The sequence below is a fragment of the Vulpes vulpes genome, chromosome 15 (assembly GCF_048418805.1).
Source record: "Vulpes vulpes isolate BD-2025 chromosome 15, VulVul3, whole genome shotgun sequence".
Taxonomy (NCBI): Eukaryota; Metazoa; Chordata; class Mammalia; order Carnivora; family Canidae; genus Vulpes; species Vulpes vulpes.
In genome coordinates, this window is record NC_132794.1 from 93,774,203 (window position 1) to 93,792,936 (window position 18,734).

The window sequence follows — 18,734 nt, forward strand, 5'->3', positions numbered from 1 at the left end:
TTCCCCTCAGTGCTTGGTACTTGGCATAGAGGAGGCACATAATATTCACTGAATAAATGAATGAAAATACTACAGTCATCCCCAGGATTCTTCATTTGGGGACCCAGGCCAACATATTCCCAAGAGAGGTCAAGAATGTCCTGGGAGAGAATCTCTCAGATCTAGAGCCCAGCTACATGCTCATAGGATGGTGGACCAGACAGGGTGAAGCCCACATGGTCATGCGACACGAAGAGTGAATGCTTAATACTCTGCGGGGTCTCTGCTGCAACCTGGAAGGCCTGCTGGGGTACGGCTAAGTTCCTGGGCCAGGGCAAATCTGCCACCTTGTTCCCTTCCCTCCACTGCAGCGTGGGCCACAGGACTTACCCGACTGGGAGCTTGCCGTCACCATTTTGGTCTCCACCGTGCCTTTCTTGGGGATGGGTAGTGTGTTGGAGGAATTCCGGGTGGGACTCACACTTGCTGATCGGCTCCCTTTGAGCAAACGCTTAACATCATCCAATTCCGTCCCTGCAAAATCATCCCCATGTTTTCCATTAGGCTCAGGATTCCTTTCTGAGTCCCGTGGCAGCGGGGGGAACATTAGTGGTATTCTGAATATGAGGGGAGATGGCATCTGCTTCCCATGCTGGGATATTTTTGGTCAGCCTTATAATTTTTGCATTTTATCAATTTATAGCACTCATCAACCTGGCACTTCATAATATTAATGGCCTCATAAATACAGAGTCTCCACGGTGAGGTCCTCAGTATATATCTCCTAATTAGACCTCATCAGGCACCACAGGGATAATTCTGTGGCTGGAAGACCCTGTCATCCTAGATTGGGGGACTCGGGGATTTACATCCAGGGTGGTGAGAGAACCAGATCCCTTGAAAGAAATGGTTTAACAGTGGTCTCCTCCCCTCCCAGGATACCTTGAATGTCAGGTCCCTGACCTTCGTGCTCTGCAGTGTCATGAGGAATTTGTGGTCCATAATCCCTTAATAGTATGCTGCTTTTGTGTGAGTTCAAGTCCATTTGGCCACTATTGTAGCCAGGGTCACCGAGGGATACAAGTTCCCTGTGCCTCCCTATGTGGCAAGTAGGAGAAGAGGGAAACATCCTACGAGGGCAGTGCCTCAGAGACGGACAGGTTTGCACACAGCACGTGCTGGAGGACTGCCCAGGCACCCCCTTCCCCGAAAGCTCCAATCTCTGGCTCAGCCCCACCCAGCCTGGAAAAGTTCTGGGGAGATAGCCTCAGACCCCACGGCCCAGGGCACGGAGCTGTCTGGGCCAGCCCCAGTCTCTGATTCCTGAGCTAACCAACCTGGCTCTTTGTCCTCTTACTCTTTGTACTTGGCTCCCGTCCTATCAGTTGGGTTCATTTCAAAATGTCATATAACCCTCTAATAAGAACAACCAGAACAAACTCTCAAACTCTCATACTCCGCTTACTTCTGACTCTTCCTAAGCTTATGTATCCTATCAGGTACCCCCCTGTTCCTTTTCCTTTGGCCACACTGAACATTCCTCCAATGTCTGAGCATATGTTCCTCAGATATCTCACACCAGCTCATCCTATGGACACTTCAGGCTCCTTTCACGGGACACTGTTTCTTCAGCTCCCTGACAGGTCATGGGTGGTTGGTTTACTATCTTTCTATTAGCAGCAGGGAGCGTGAGTTATTCAGCTCCTGACCCTGGCACCTTGCCCAGGGTCCCTCTCACAGAAGGCCTTCAACATGTTTTAGGATTGAGTGCACATACATGTGCAGTAGTGACCCTGGATTCCTGGATCCTTTGTTTTCAGACAGACAGTGACCACTTACATCGGGTAGATGGGGACGCACTCTGCAGTCGAACTCGGATTTCACTCTCTGTACAAGGGAAGAGACAGAGCAGGTGTAAGTGGAGGATCTTGGATCACAGTGCCTGACCCTGAGCTCTGAGCACCAGAAAGAAATTTGGGCTGCTCTGAGATCTGTGTCCTGGGACCAGGAAACATCAGTATACTCAGAGCAAGTGCTGCTTAGAAAGAGGGGTCCTGCAATGAAACGCTGGGACACCTGCACCCCAATGTTTATAGCAGCAATGTCCACGATAGCCAAACTGTGGAAGGAGCCTCGGTGTTCATTGAAAGATGGATAAAGAAGATGTGGTCTATGTATACAATGGAATATTCCTCAGCCATTAGAAACGACAAATACCCACCATTTGCTTCGACGTGGATGGAACTGGAGGGTATTATGCTGAGTGAAATAAGTCAATCGGAGAAGGACAAACATTATATGGTCTCATTCATTTGGGGAATATAAATAATAATGAAAGGGAATAAAGGGGAAAGAAGAAAAAAATATGTGGGAAATATCAGAAAGGGAGACAGAACATGAGAGACTCCTAACTCTGGGAAACGAACTAGGGGTGGTAGAAGGGGAGGTGGGTGGGGGGTGGGGGTGACTGGGTGGTGGGCACCGAGGTGGGCACTTGACGGGATGAGCACTGGGTGTTATTCTGTATGTTGACAAATTGAACACCAATAAAAAATAAATTTATTAAAAAAAAAAAAAAAGAAAGAGGGATCCTCTCCCCATGCCCCAACCTGACCACTGCATACCTCCTGATGCCTAGAGATGCTCTGATGAGATCACAGCTGAGCCCAGAGGCTTGATCACCATCAGCAATGACTGGCCCCCTTCTCACTGCTCATCCCCCAGCTGCTCTAACCAAGCTACTCTCCTGCCCTCTGGGTCTCTGATACATGAAAGAGAATTCTAAAACTCATACCATTTACTTAGCCACTTTGGCTTCCTATGGGCAGGAAACAGGTGGTTTCACATGATCTGTTAGCTTCAGCTGGGCCACTGACATCTTTTGACTATCAGCCTAAAGTTGTGAGTGCTTGGTATGGTCCTAAATTTCAAGTTACTGATGCAAGAAGGCCCCTGGAAGTCTAGAGTAATCACTGAGAGCTACTGGAGCCCATGAAGAAGTCTGCCTTCAGCACAGCCCAGATATGCTGCTCTTCCCCACCCTCACCAGATTCATCTGGGGGCATGGGGGCAGCTCTCCCCAGGATCTCATTTCCCTCCTAGAGCCTTATCTGTGGGCAGACGTGCAGAGTACCAAGCTTTCATGGAGCCCTCTGTCCCCTGGAATAATTTGAAAAAGAAGGGCTTTGGCTCATTTCTCGCTGCATGAAGGCAATTACAGTATATCTTATTAAAGTCAGCCAGGATACTATAAGTGAAACCACATGTGGTGCCAGTGTCTTCACAATCCACAGAACAAACCACTCCCGGGTGGTTACCATGTGTTTTTATCCTCCCTTCCACTTGCATGTTAAATCACTGCCAAAAACTACCCTTCCCATCCTGATGGGGCCAGAGAAAGAGTTCCAGGATGTTGTAAGCTCCTTGAAGACACCAACCACACCTTAGTCATTCTTCTCTACTCCTTCCATTTTCTGGCTCAAGGCTGGGCACACACATTAGATGCTCAGAAAACACTTGTTGAATGAACTGAACCCAGCAACAGAGCTTACCTCGTGTTTGGCTCCTTCCTCTGGTTGAAGAAGATGCTGAGGAGCAAAGAGAAGTAATCTTAGGCATATAAGAGGTGACATGCTAGATAATTTTGACCTGGAAGGGGATCTATTTGAGTGGGGGTAAGAGATTGTTTTCATTGTGCGTTTATATCCAGATGGGAGCCTTCCTCTATGTCTCTGCTAATGCTTTGTAAAGGACTCCAAAGTGAATACTTGCCTGCCTTCTTCCTGGAGCTCAAGCCCTGAGCATCTCACTTCCTACCTGGTGGCCCCAACTGGAAACTGAGCCAGCAGCTCTGCTTCAGGACAAAATGACGGAATGTGTCCATGTGGAGGCCTCCACCTGGCTTCCCTATTTCCATCATTTGCCCACAGTGAACTCAACCACCTGAATTTGATGGTGGACGCTTAATAATGATGACCACATAGCCAAAAGGGAGAGCGAGTTTTGCAAGGCTCCGATGCACATAGGGTATTAGCTAGATGAATGTTAAGTTAACTCACACTTAGAGTATTAACATGATTGATCATTTGGAAGCCTAGTCATTGGCGCTGGCTGTCTATGCTGATCAAATACATTAAAAAAAAAACAAAACCTCAAACAAACTGAAAAACTAGCCATATCTTCCCTTTAGCTTTTTGTTAGAGACTGCCTTGGTCTTCCTGCTATAAGCAAATAAGTAAAATTATGGTCACTGTACAATGATCATATCAGTTCATTTGTACAGTGAGAATCCAAGAACATGGATCACTAACTTAAGGTCAAGTGAAGAGACAGCCTAGGGTTTCCCTTGGCATAAAATGTGCCCCAAGGGCAGCCAGCTGTAGCAGAGGCGCCAGGATGTTTGGTATTTCTGCATTTGATTGCCTGCTCCTCTTTGCTAGGAGGTCTCTGTGCATCCTGTGGAAGGAAAAATCCTACAATTGTTGTTTGGCTTTGGAGGCTTCTCTGTCCAAGCCTGAGCCTTGTGTGAATAACTTGCCATTTTGGTAGTGTCAGGAGCAATGGCTAATGACAATAAGTTAAAGGTGCTTCAGGATAAAGAGCAAGGGAAAAACTGGTCAGCAGAGGTCAAAGTCCTTTAGAAGAATCCATGTAACTCACTGTATCTCCCTACCCCCCCCCAAGGCATTTTTCCCAGTGCACCTGATTGGTTCCTCTAGAAAATAAGGAAGGGACCTACCGAACTCCTTCCGAGGATACTCTGGAGAAGAGTTGCCACTGGAGCTCCCTGCAGAGCAAGAAAACACTTAGTACATATGGCCACAGAAATCTGGGGCTTCCGACGGGAGGTGTGCAGAGCCCCCGCAGCCTGGCGTCCAGGAGGATGGTAGGTGCCCTGCAGCAGGCTCGCTCTATGAAATAGGACACACCTGCTGGACACAGTTGTGGGAATTCATTCTGATCACTGATCTACTTCAGATGGCAAAGGGTCTGAACGAAGGAAAGCAGGAGGTTTGGTTTTCTTTTTTTGTTTTTAAGGCCTCGACTGAGTCTTCCCTGTATGCTGGTGCAGGTGACCTGTCCCTGGCCAAATAAATGTGCTGTCAGCATCAGACTGTCACTGACCTTGTGGAGCTCTTCCCAAATGGGGACCCTTTACAATGAAGGCACCAGCCCCAGGAAGGCCTAAGATCACAGAGCAGCCATGGTGACACAACCCACCTCGCTGCCCCCCTGCCCCATACCCCCTGGTAACTGGTCTTCATCATTTACTGGGGAACCCATACCTCAATCCTGCTTCTCCACCACCACTACCCACTCCTGTTCACTGTCAGGCCCACTTGCTGCCTGGCTCATCTGTTTCCCACTAAATGGCTTCTGCACTCACCAGGCACTGCAGAGACTCTAGGGGCCTAGCGAGTGTCCTCCTCCCACCTCCTACTTCTTGCCTTTAGTGCTTTCCCTCACTCAACCAGGTCTCTGCCTGGGTCCTGCTCTCCTGGCCCCCTCAGACTCTTTTTCCTCCTGTGATCTCTGGTTCTTCCTTCCCCTTCATCCCTAACCATCTTTCTTTCTTCCCTTCTGCTTTCAGGCTCCCTTCCTTCAGGACGCATTATTGAGCTTGTCCCCGGGGGACCTCCATCTGGCTCCCCTCCTTTAATCGCTGGCACCACCATGGACCTGTGCTTGCATCCCAGTGGCACGGCCTCCCTCTCCTCCCACTCTCCTAATATTTAATCAGTTGTCAAACGTCAATTCCGTCTCACCTCCTGCTCCTTCTTTCCTCTCCCGTTGCCACCACCCTAGTCCCCACCAAGTTTGCCCTAGTCCCTGCCAAGTTTGCCCTTGACTACAGAGGATCTTTTAACTTGTCACCATGTTCAGCCTCCTTCCTCCCTGTTCTTCCTGCACATGGCTAATTCATTTCTTCTATTTTTTAGAAAGATTTGTTTATTTTATAGAGTGAGCTTGAGAGGGAGTGAGTGCGCACAAGAGGGGCAAAGGGAGAGGGAGAGAGACACTTTAGCAGACTCAGCACGGAGCACAGAGCCTGAGGAGGGGCTCCATCTCACAACCCTGAGATCGTGACCTGAACTGAAACCAAGAGTCAGACGCTTAGCGACTGTACCACCCAGGTGCCCCTCACATCTAATTCATTTAAGAGTTGTTAGAGAGGAAGAGTTTCCTCTACCCTTCAAGACCTTTCTAGCTGGGCTGAGAATCAAACTGACATAAGACAAATTACCCAGAGAAAGGAGAAAATCAGATTTAGTTTTGTACATACAGGGAATCCACAAAGACATGGAAATTCCAGAGACAGGCAACATGATGCTCCTGTGAGCTGAGGAGAGGGTTAGGGGCCTGAGGATACAAAGGATAGAAAGACCATTAGGGGGAAGGTGAGAAATGATGGTTGGGAAACAAAAATTGCCTCATGTAGGTAAGTGTTTTAGGTAAGGGAATCTTCTTGGTATAAACAGGCATTTGAGGGAGAGGTAAAGTGCTTTTTCCCAAATCTGCTGGGTTTTGACTGTTTATAACTCAAAATAATGTTCATGCCAAAATGGCCCATCTTGGGCAGCCTGCCCTTGGCCCCTACTGTGTCCACTAAGGTGTTCCACACAGCGTTAAACACATGGTAGGTATGTGGTCAAATACTAAAAGGATGAATGAATAAGAGGGCAAGTACATAAATAAAATCTCTAAGTCTGTAAAAGAAATGAAACTGCTGTGGAAAACAAGGCAGAAGGAATGTAGATAAAATTAAATTTCTTATAACCCACAACCTATAACAAATACTTGAGGCAGACAGAGTAGAACATTCCTCCAGAAAGCTTCCAACTGTCTTACTGCCAATGCCTTTCTTTTTTTTTTTTTTTTAATTTTATTTATTTATGATAGACACACAGTGAGAGAGAGAGAAGCAGAGACATAGGCAGAGGGAGAAGCAGGCTCCATGCACCGGGAGCCCGACGTGGGATTCGATCCCGGGTCTCCAGGATCGTGCCCCGGGCCAAAGGCAGGCGCCAAACCGCTGCGCCACCCAGGGATCCCTGCCAATGCCTTTCTAGAGGGAAAAACCACCTTAGCTTGACAATAGCCCAGCCTCCAGTATCTTGTGAATCTACTTTAGCACTGAAAATCCTTTTGGAACTTCCCTTTGTCTTTACTTCCCAACCCCAAGTATATAATTGATCACCCATCACAATCCCAGGGTAGCAGCTCTTTTTGCCCATGGGTCCTGTCCCCGGGCTATCATAAAACCACCTTTCTGCACCAAAGACTTCTCAAGAATTCTTTCTTTCCTTGAGGCCTGCGGCTCTGGACCCTAACACTCCAAACCACATCTAAGCAAGAGTGAAGAGAAAGGTGAGAGCAGAAACAACTAGACAGGGGTGGCCAATCATTCCATCCTTGAAGGGTGAATGAAGTTATTTGGAGGAGAGAGTAGTTCTCTTCTAAAAATCTGTGGGACTAAGACTCAGTCAGTCAAGTGTTGGACTCTTGATTTTGGCTCAGTTCATGATCTCGGGGTCATGAGATGGAGCCCTGTATGGGCTCCATGCCCAGCGCAGAGATTTTGTCTCTCCTTCTCCCTTTGCCCTTCTTGCCTTGCTCTTGCTCTCTAAAAAAAATAAAATAAAATCTGTGGAACTGATACCTTCGTATGTTCCATGGCGGGTGATGTGAGTTTTCCTTTCAAAGGTGGAGCCTGGTGAGTTGGGCAGAGTGGAGGCAGGGGAATGAGCCCTCCTGTAACTGGAGGTGGAGGCATTGCCTCGTGTGCTTCCACCTGCAAGTGGGGAAAATCAGAAACTCTCAGAGCACTTCGGACTGGCATGCAGTTATATTGATTACCCTTGGGCTGCTTGAAAGAGAAGGGGGCCCAATAGAGGGCCCAGAGGACTTTCAGAGAACAGTGCTGAAAGGGTCCACATGGGCATGCTCAGAAATACGGGGTGGGATCATTGCCACTGCCCTTCCCCAGCTGACCATGGAAGGCAGGCAGGCAGGTGGGCCCTTCATGGACATGGCTGCACATGGCAATGGAGAGGCTTTGGCAGGATTTTTCCTGAGGACCTGGCATTTAATTGTAGCTCACTGCTGGATGGACCAGAGTACAATTCAACATGGAAGTGTTCTTTGACAGCCAATGGCAACCACTCCTCTTGGTCAACCTGGCTATTTGTGTGTCTTGGGTCTTCTTTTTCAGTGTCAATCTAAGCTGGTTTAAATGGCTTCAGGGGCTATATATGTGCTTGTTTTTTTGTTTTGTTTTGTTTTGCCTTGCTCTGTCTCATTTGGGTTTGAAAGCTACCGGGAAAGAGTGTTTCATTGGGAACAATGGGCCTGTGTTGGATGCTTGCCCAGTGGAAACTCAGTGTGGGATTGTGTGCCACTAGATTCCTCTGAGCAGAGTAACCCAGTTGTTAAGTTTCTTTTGTTGTTGTTGTTAATGCAAATTGTAAACCCTCTTGTGTGCACACCCTTCCCTAAAAGAATTGGCTTAAAGAGTGATTCAGTGGGAAAGGAGCCACCTCCCTGTGAAGCATTCTTGATTGTTGTTATTTATATTGGGGACTTAATGAAAATTGATCCCATCCTAAGTTAGCAGGCTTCTTAAGTAAGCAGGCTTCGAATGTGACTAATTTGAAAGTATCACCTTGGCTGGGATGTGTGTCAGTAACATAGCAATTTGGGGCATTTGGAATGGATGACAAGCAGTTGTGACCATCCCACTCCTTGTAGGACACCCCCCACCCCGAAATGTTCTCCCCCAATCCCTCCCACCAGCAGGCACTTACTTGAGTTTATGTAGCCACTGCTGCCATGTGTCAGGCTGTGCTTCTCCAGCCGGCTCCCTCCACTAAGAGAGCCTGTTTTAGCATAGCCGTTGCTGGTTCCCCCTTCTGCAGGAACAAGAAGCAGATGACAATTTATGGGTGGAGTCATGCCAGGGGGTCCCTTCCTCCTCGGCTGTGGAGACTACCCCTGGCTTATCTCCTACCACCCAGTTGGTTTGGGGTCCCTTTACAGGTGCAAGCTGCCATACTCTCATTTATTTGGTTTTGATAGAAATGTCAAGAGCAAATATTCCACCCAATTTAATAGGAAAGTCTTCTGGGTGGAGCACAGCAAGATGCTCATTAGTAAAACGTAAGTATTAGAAAAGACAGCTGAGTGATAAAAAGCTCTGTGAGGCCAGGACATGGGTTGGGCTTGCTTTTTTGACATCGCCTGGTCAGTGCCACAGACATGGCAGTCACTAGACCTGTTGAGGGGGTGAGTGACTGCTCTGTGTTGCTGGCCTTCCATGTGGCAGCCCGTCAAGCTCTGACCTCTTGTCCCTATCTTCTGCAAGCCAGGCTTCTTGGGAGGTGCAGGGGTATAGCTTTAGGGCTTGGTTCTCTAACACAGAATCCACTAAACCTAAGGACATCCTCAGGAAAAAAGTGGACTGAGACAGAAGCCTGACTGGTGGTTCCCTTCTCCCACCCTGCGCTCAGGCTGGATAAGGTTTCTGATACAAGTGTCCAATCAGGTAAATCTATAGAGACAGAGAGTAGATTCGTGGTTCTAGGGGGCACTGGGGAGAGGGGCAGCAAAATGGGGAGTGACTGCTAAGGGTCATGAAGTTCCCTTTTGGGTTGATGGAATGTTCTAAAATTAGATTGTTGCAATGGCTGCACAACTCTGTAAATATACTGTGAAAATTAACAAAAGGAAACCTCTCTAAAGTGAACTGATGCCAGAGGGGGAGGCTGAAAGGGAAGCCATGCCGCTTAAGGTCAATTACAGACCCAACAGAAGAATCCTCAACAGGAAAGAGTCATCAGTGAGAGGCCCCAAAAGGGAAAGATGTACATTGCCTCTCCTACAGGAAATCTACCTCACCTGCAACTCGGCCAATGAGAAACCATCCATCACCCCGAACTCTTGCTTTTCTCCAATGATCTTTCATTTAAACCACATATCTACAAACATTATATGGTCTCATTCATTTGGGGAATATAAATAATAATGAAAGGGAATAAAGGGGAAAGGAGAAAAAATAAGTGGGAAATATCAGAAAGGGAGACAGAACATGGAAGACTCCTAACTCTGGGAAACGAACTAGGGGTGGTGGAAGGGGAGGAGGGCGGGGGTGGGGGTGAATGGGTGACGGGCACTGAGGTGGGCACTTGACGGGATGAGCACTGGGTGTTATTCTGTATGTTGGCAAATTGAACACCAATAAAAAATAAATTTATTATTAAAAAAAATAAACCACATATCTCAGCTTCCTCTTTCTTCTCCCTAAAATAATTTTCCTCTCCTTTGTTTGTTGGACTTGCCTCTGCTTCTGTCTTAGCTGTTTGTTCCAGGTTGTGATTCTGTGCTATTTTGCTGGTAAAATAACTGGCAGTTTTATTTTTAAGGTTCACAAGGCTAACAATCATTGAATTATATACTTCAAATGGTGGATTTTGTGGTATATCAATTAATGTCAACATAGCTGTTAAAAGAGATTTCATATATTTTGGAATTGCTCAACTGAAGAGTGAACACCTATGGGAAAGGTTATATGTGGAGTCCTTCGCACATGCCTTACTGAGAAGAAAGCTCTCAATAGTCACTTACTTGGTGGTAAGGATGTAAGTCTTGTGGTTACTGTCTCCGTGATAACTAGAAAAAGACAATAAAAAGATAAGATCTTACATAATGCACTGAGTTCCCTGTATTTTGGCAAGGTCTAACATCTGTCATAGGCTTAGCATCTTAAACTAGGCTCAACATAGATTTTTGTATACTTGTGCTTTATAGTATGGATCTGACCCTCTGTACATGAAAATATGTGCAATAACAATGGGGTTTAATGTACCTGGAAAATATCCTTTTGGAACCAAAAGTAGTCACCCCCTGATTAGAAGGATGACTTCCCTTGGCATCCATGCCTCTCATTTAACAATTAGATCCAGTCCAGACCTAGATTCACCTCTGAAGGAGGACCAAGGCCTCAAGCCAACTCTCAGGTGTGTCGAGTTACACCCTGTCTGCATTGCCCCTTCCAAATGGTTACCCTGTCCAGCTGGGGGCCAGTGCATTATCCTGATTTCACTGTGAAGTGGATAATTACTTTGTGCTTCTTTTTCAACTGGGGATGCCAAAAGGACATAAATCATTCTAACATCTTCAGGATCACCCCTGAGTTGGGGCGTTGTAGGAAGATGGGGAGGGAGTTGGTAAGTCACATTTGGTGCTTGGTGACTCAGAGACAGATGAGCATTAAAGACCGACTTGAATAACCAGCCCCTTTGCCTCCCCAGGCTGAGTTTCTCTAGACTCTCAAGTGATGGTGAATCCATGGAGGTTATAAAAGTCTCCTGTATCTTTTAAACCCCAGTTAGAAGAAAAACTTGTTGCCTTCCTGAACCGCTCTCTCCCCTGCAGCAACATGGGGAGGTGGGTGGATTCTTAAAACCACAATGGGGCCAATGCTGTTCTCTGATGGTGACCATCATCACCACCTCCCTGTGTGTGGGACATAAAGGAGGAACAATCAGCTGAGGTCACCGGTCTTTAACAACACACTTGCGTAGTGTGTGCATGTGCACATGCCTGGCTATATGTGCATGCGTGGTGTGTATATGCACATGCCCAGGTGTATGTGTGTGCATGGTATACATGAGCACGTGCCCAGGTGTATGCATGTGTGTGGTGTGCATGTAAGCATGCCCGGGTGAATGTGCATGCACGGTGTCCCTGTGTGCATGCATGTCAGTAGGGATGGTGAAAGGAGAAAAAGTACAGGATGGTTTCTGCCAATTTAAGCCATTCTACGAGATACTGCTCTATCCCGCACCAGTCTTGCTGCCCCCACCCCTTTCCTTCTTTGCACGGTATTTTCCCAATTGATCTCCTTGTTCTGGCAGGAACATGAGGTGATGACTATGGCAGAAACTGCATTCCATGCATAACAGGAAGTGGTTTTTCAGACTAAAATGGCAGCTTGATTTAAATAACAGTCCTTGAGCTTTCACTAAACCTCTCATTGTGTGGACCTTTGGGATTGTTGGACACATAAAAATAAATTATTTCTTAACCTAAAGTTTCAAGTCCGTGAAGCCAGAATTTTTTTTATTAGAGATATATGAAAGTCACAGGATAAATGAAAGACTTAAAACGGTTTAGGGGACAGTGTAAATGTCTCTGAATTTATCATTTGGGCAGTTTCACAAAAGGAATGTGCCTGTTTTCAATTTCGGTGTAGATTGCAACAGTGACACCAGTGTTATTCTAACTTTGTCCCTGCAGTAAGTAGGATATTATTCTTTTAGATTTCTGTTGCCCTGTATTCTAAATAAAGATATGGTTAAATGACTTATGGCAAATTCATTCCACAGAATATTATGCAGCCTATTAAAATGCTGATTATGAAAACTAAAGGTCAAAATGGTAATTTTCATTTTTGAAGAAAAAGCAGAACACATTTTGATTACAGGTATATTAAAATCAACAAAAGTTATCTCATGGGAAGGAGTAAAGACTAGGAAAACATTTTAAATGATATGGTGAAAAAAAAGCGAAAAAAAACCCAACCCAAGAAAAACTATAAATAATTTAGAAATGAAAAAAAATTTACAAATGATACAGAAGTTGCAATGTAATCTGGCATGAATTACTCTTTCCGATATTTTTTTATTACTATTAAATGATATATCTCATGCTCTTACTTCTTTCAGTGACTTCAGAGCCATCTCTCTTGTTTTTCTTGGTTACATCCATACCATCGCCACCTGCAGAAAAGCCAGAAATCATGATCAACCATGATTCTTACCATCATTTTAAGGAAGCGTAGGTCCCTACTATGGAAACAGAGAACCAAAAACACTTGACTCCTAGAATTCAAGTCATGGTTCTTTCTTGTGCATATTTTATACAAGAGTCCTTTCCACTCCTTGATTCAGTTGTAAGAGAGAGTCATTTAATAGTTCCACTTTGGATTCTATTCTTCTGGATGGGGTGTATTTTTTGGTATCTCATTGACCAGGCTGCCCCCTGCTGAGCATTATCGGGATTACAGATATGGTGCCCTGACCTTTGACTGCAAAATCTCCATTCTTCGCCAAAGTAACAGATAGCTAAATGTGGGTCAAGGCACTTGGTACTTCTAACGAACTCATTTTGTGGTATCCCATAATGTTCAGTGTCTATATGGAACTTGATGGACATAAGACATTCATGCTTCATTATTTAGAGTTTAGATGGGAGAATGATGCTTGATGGATTTAAATCAGGAAAAAAAATATTGTATTGTTGGTATTTGTATGGCACTCAACACTTAATCACAATATGGAGCTTTCCCTTCATAACAAGCTAGCCCAGTATACTAATTTACAGACATGAGAAGGAAAAATATATGAAGAAAATGTGTAAGACCTACGGAAGTATGTAGGAAAAGACGTATTTGTATGTTATCTATGTTCCCCCTTCACTCACTGCTTCTGGAAGGGAAAACCAATGGTTTTCTTGTCCACTGTGTCCTGAAGTGTAAAGGACTGAGGCCATCTGACAGTAGATAGGTGTGGAGGTGGGGGTTACACACACAGTGTTACACAACAAGGATCTCCATCCCAACATTCTTCCTGTGTTTCCCAGTCCCGCATCTGGGAGGACTTGAAATCTAGCTTTTCCTAGTAGTTCTCTCTTTCCCCTAACTTTTCCTTCCCCTTTTGGATGCAGTTCAAATTGGATTCTAGTATTCTGGGCAAGCCCCTTCTACCCAGGATGCCCCTTGTTTAAAGATTTCTCCTTTCAGCTTTTTTCCCCTGGCCTGATGACTTCAGGGTCAACTTAGCTGTTAGGTACACAAGGCACAGTGCCTAATCCTATGATACTTTTAAGGGCCCATGAAAGTTTTAATTTCTTTTTAAAATCAGAAGGAGAGGGGCACCTGGGTAGCTCAGTTGGTTAAGCATCTGTGTTCAGCTCAGGTTGTGATCCAGCCCCACATCAGGCTCCCCGCTGAGCCGGGAGTCTCCTTCTTCCTCTCCCTCTGCCCCACCCATCTGCTCACATATTCTCTCTCAAATAAATAAAAATAAAAATAAATTAAAATCAGGAGAAATGGGGCGCCTGGGTGGCTCAATCAGTTAGGCAACTGACTCTTGATCTTGGCTCAGGTTACCCAATCTGGGTCCTGGGATCCAGCCCCATGCTGATCTCTGTGCTGAGCCGAGAGCCTACGTGAGGTTTCTCTCACCCCCCTCTCTGCCTCTGTCTCGCTCCTACACCTGCTCTCTCTCTCAAATAAATAAATCTTAAAAAGAAAAATCTTTAAAATCAGAAGGAGAAATGAACACAATCTAACCTGGTTTATATTCTTTCAATGCAGTCATAAAATATAATTTTTAAAGGTTTATTTGTTTGTTTTTTAAATGCAGGAAGGGATCCACACAAATGAAAGCGTCTAGGGCTAATGAAAGTCATAATGCCTTGGGTGACTTCCTTGCTGAAAACCAAGGCCACAGGAGACCAGTGGAATGAACCAAGATCGTCACAGTTAGCTTCAGGGCCTGGTCGAATGTGCCAACTTCCTGCTCATGGGAGTTTCTTAAATGCAGCTCCAGGCAAAGAATGAGGCATCATGGAAAAACTGACTGGATCTGAGAAGGCACAGAAGGTGGCTTTGGCTCTGGTATGTTTCCCGGAGCCAAAGAGGAGGGGCTGCATAGACAATTTCATAGGGAGTCCAGGCTCTTTAGAAGGCCAAACCTGGCCTGTGTCTGTGTCTGCATTCTGACTACAACCTGTATGACTATTGTCATGAAAACTTACATGCTACCAGATACCCTCTTTGAAATCTTTTGTTTAAGCAGCAATTGCCTTTGGTAACTCTGAAGCCCCCTCTGCCTTTTTTTTCTTTTTTTTTTTAATTGGTCATTAGCTGTGGACCAGGAGGCATTTTGGAGATTAAACACTCAAATGCACCTGGCTGCTAGTGGGGAACCACCTAGGGTGGCACTTGAACTGATATGAAATACTATCCGGAAAGGAAGTGTTTATAAAAAGCCATGGAAGGGATCCCTGGGTGGCGCAGCAGTTTGGCGCCTGCCTTTGGCCCGGGGCGCGATCCTGGAGACCCGGGATCGAATCCCATATCGGGCTCCCGGTGCATGGAGCCTGCTTCTCCCTCCGCCTGTGTCTCTGCCTCTCTCTCTCTCTGTGACTATCATAAATAAATAAAAATTAAAAAAAAATAAAAAATGAATAAAACAAGCTGAAAGAAAATATTTTAAAAAATAAATAAATAAAAAATAAAAAGCCATGGAAGTTTTACTTCCCACAAGTTATTGTGTATTTTGATCCTCTATAGAAAGCTGCTGCCAGCAGCTGTACATTTGGGTTTGGATGGGTTTATTTGACTCATAGCCATCAAGGCAGACTGATGATGGCTCCAATTGATAAGGGTCTCCATTTCCAGGCAGCAAACCTAGTGAGTGTTTTCTTCTTTCTGTACTCAGAAAAATAACCCACTTTTCTAGGTACTGCTAATCTTTTTCTTAAGTCCTAATGATGGAGCCTTGAGGTATACAGCAAAATGCCAAGAGTTCTCCAACTTCCAGAGAGCACAAGGAGACCACCTGCTAAGAAATCAGATACCCTCCTCCAGGGCCTGGGGGCTTCTTATTAGAAGGTGCTCTGGGAGAGAATGGGTGTGAGGTGGGTGCAGGTGGATGGGCCCCTGTCTTTCTTTCAGCCTGAAGCCCCTCAGACAGCTGTGCCCTTGGCTATCCAGAATGATTTCTTGGGCCTGGAATACACAGGATGGAGTTCTGTTGACTTTACCACTGATAGTCTGAAGTAGCAGGTTTGTGTGGGGAGGTAGATTCCTTTAAACCAGACATAAGACGAAAGTGTTTTTCAATGAGTCATCAAAAGGGAAGTGATGGGTCTAGGCACAAACCTGGTCCCATAGGGACCTACAGTATTCCCACAGACTTCCTTTTTAAACATTCTTGTGCAGATAGTTTTAAGAAGTGTAAGTTAGGGAAAGGAAAGTTACAAGCCCGGGCACATGCCCCAGCCTGCCTCTCCCAAAGAGCTCACCAGTGTGTTCTTCCCCCAAAACACTACTTAATGGAAGCGCTGTCAAGTAGCATAATTTTTAACTCTTTTAATTGTAACTTCTTTGATGTTTAGGCCATTTCACTAGAGCCAAGGAAGAGTAGTAGGTCTCTAGGTTCTCAATTCCAAAATTATGCTAATTTCCGCCTGTAGTTCTAAGGGGCTGCTTTGTGGTTATTTCATGGTTAATGTTCTTTAGAAGATGTAGAAAATGATCCCGAGATATTTTCTTATGCAGGAAAATGCAATTCAAAATCACTTTTCTACTCTTTTGAATTTTTTCTTTCCACTGCATTTAAATGATTTCACATTCACCTAAAACTAACTATTCTATGGGTGGCGAACGTAAAAACAAGGACCAACCACTGTTAGGGACAGTCAGCTCTGACACTGACCTTATTCTAATGACCCATAAGACACTTGCTCTTCACTAAGGAAGGGAGTGGAGAGACTAAGTGTTTTCTAGTTCCTATTTTAAGAATGAATCTTCCTATCCTCTGCTAAGGAAATGCAAGTATTTTTACAGCTTCTATTACTCCCATCTCTGTACGCTTCAAATTTTAAAACAAAACAACAAAATGGTCAAAGCATGAGAAAAACATCCACTACTGTGATCTGTTAACACAGATGAAGCAAGCAGTTTGCTTGCTGGCCAGGAAAACCAGTGCCCTAGGGTGCATTGTCTCAGAGGCTTTTGTCTCTACAAACCTCAGCAAAGGGTGTGCCACCTTGCCCAGGTAGGCATCCTTGATTTCCATACTTTGGGGTTGGGGGAGTTTGGGCACCATCTCTGTGATTCTGTGACTTGTTTACAGCCGTGTTTCAGGAAATCCTGCTGATGTTAATAATAGCGAAGGAACCAAACCACAGAGACCTAGACTTCTTTTGGGCAAGCATAATCTAAGAATGAGGTTGGTTCTTAGGTGGGATCAGTTTCACGAATCTGAGTTTCTACCCAAGCTTGAAGCAAGGCTCTTTTACAGTCCTCATGTAAACTCTGATCAGATTTGTGTGGGCCTCTTGGAGGGGCACAGAGTAAAGCTGGTGCCTCTGATTCTCTGAAGGGCATCCATCAGGAGCTGACTCAGATCTGTGCCTAGATCAGTTCTAAGACAGAGCAGATGGGGGTGAGGAGAAACCGTTCAGCTTCTCAAATGACTATCTTTTAAAAACCTCACTCTTTTTTATGGACATGAACAAATCCGACCATTAGCTACTGATTAACAGCTACTCGGATGAAGTGATATGCCAGATGCTTTGCCTACACTCCAAAAAGCAAGTGGTAATTTGTCATTGAGCAGTTAGTGTGGTCCGGTGAGATACTGGAGTTGGTAATTCTCACCCCAAAATGAGTTGGGGGGAGGGGGGAAATTAGCCAGTAAAAGTATATACACAGTTCTCTTTTTCTCTTGGTCTAAATTTGACTCCAGGAAATTCCCGGATGAATTATATCATTTAAGATATTACACTTTACTTTAGATTAGAGGCAGTATGTTGAGAGTGTGATAAACAACCATGTCTGTCCATCCTCGAGCTTAATCAGAACCTTCCAGCACAGAGGCCCAGGGAGCACGTCAGCTCCTAGGGCTCAGGGGCTGCTGGTATAAGCTTCCACTTACCTACACTTTAACTTCCCCTTGGAGATATTCTCTGCTGTCAAGGGAAGATAAGGAAATAGTAGTAGAGTAGTAGAAGTAGGAGGGAGGAGAGAGTGCAAGAGCGAGAGCTTGAGACTGAAGGAATCATAACTCTATCCCATTCTAAATAAAACTGTTAACATGAGCCATTTAACAATACTGAAAATAATACAAAAAAAGAAAAACAATGTGGCCACGAGACCCCAATTTATTTCAACTGGCCTTTTTCTTCTTCCCCCAGATGAGTCTTTCTTACTGTTCCTTTAAAAGACCCACCCTAGACGGACTGCAGAAACTCAAGTAACCTTTTGTGATCAATTAACTGCTTCTGCCACAATGCTTGCACCTTAATAATTTCATATCATTTTCTCCAAACACTTAAATTCTCAATAGCAAATGTCCAATCAAAGTCCCAGAAGAAGGGAGGAAGGGTGACTCCCTCCTGCAACTTACCTTCTCTGAGAACTGGTAGGGACTGGAAACAACTTTGAAGAAACCCCCCTCTCTCTTTCTCCTCCTGATGTTTTCTCCAAGACGTTTGCAGGCCCCCTTTTTTTTATCCAGACCCAGCCCAGGTGTGTTAGAGCTGAGTGATCTTTCAAAAATGTTCACCTCTCCTGCTCTCCCCCTTGTTTCTTTCAGTTCTTTGCTCCCTAACAAGTCCTGACAAAGGTGTGTCGGGGTTTACAATTACTCCACCCTTCCAATTATCTGACACTTGCTGCATTTAAAAAAGATCTGCCTCCAGGAATCAAACTTTACAGGAGGCAGAAAGTTTCTCCTACCACAGTAGGCCGATTAACCATTTATGGGTCCGTGGGGACAAAGGAACAAAGGTAAAGGAAATGCCCTTCATTAAATTCCTTGTCTTTTATAACCAGGGAACTGCCACAACTCAATATTCCCCTTTCTTGTGGCCAAAGAATTGTAAAAATCCCAAGGAGCAGGACTCATGGTGTGGCCAGGCTTGTGGGGGGCCTGTGGGCAGAGTATCTGATTCCTAGAAAAACT

General features: G+C 45.2%; 1 protein-coding gene across 1 annotated transcript in view; it reads right to left on the reverse strand.

The window, feature by feature from the left end:
- Positions 1 to 18,469, reverse strand: part of COL17A1 (collagen type XVII alpha 1 chain) — a 51,670-nt gene extending 33,201 nt beyond the window's left edge. Inside the window, exons 1-9 of the mRNA XM_025993295.2 lie at positions 18,177 to 18,469; positions 12,693 to 12,755; positions 10,600 to 10,644; positions 8,784 to 8,888; positions 7,640 to 7,771; positions 4,718 to 4,765; positions 3,531 to 3,566; positions 1,819 to 1,866; positions 370 to 513 (exon numbers count right to left, since the gene is read on the reverse strand). Coding sequence (XP_025849080.2) covers positions 370 to 513; positions 1,819 to 1,866; positions 3,531 to 3,566; positions 4,718 to 4,765; positions 7,640 to 7,771; positions 8,784 to 8,888; positions 10,600 to 10,644; positions 12,693 to 12,744 — 610 coding nt within the window. The 5' untranslated portion in view covers positions 12,745 to 12,755; positions 18,177 to 18,469. The remainder of the gene's footprint in view (positions 1 to 369; positions 514 to 1,818; positions 1,867 to 3,530; positions 3,567 to 4,717; positions 4,766 to 7,639; positions 7,772 to 8,783; positions 8,889 to 10,599; positions 10,645 to 12,692; positions 12,756 to 18,176) is intronic.
- Positions 18,470 to 18,734: the final 265 nt, after the last annotated feature.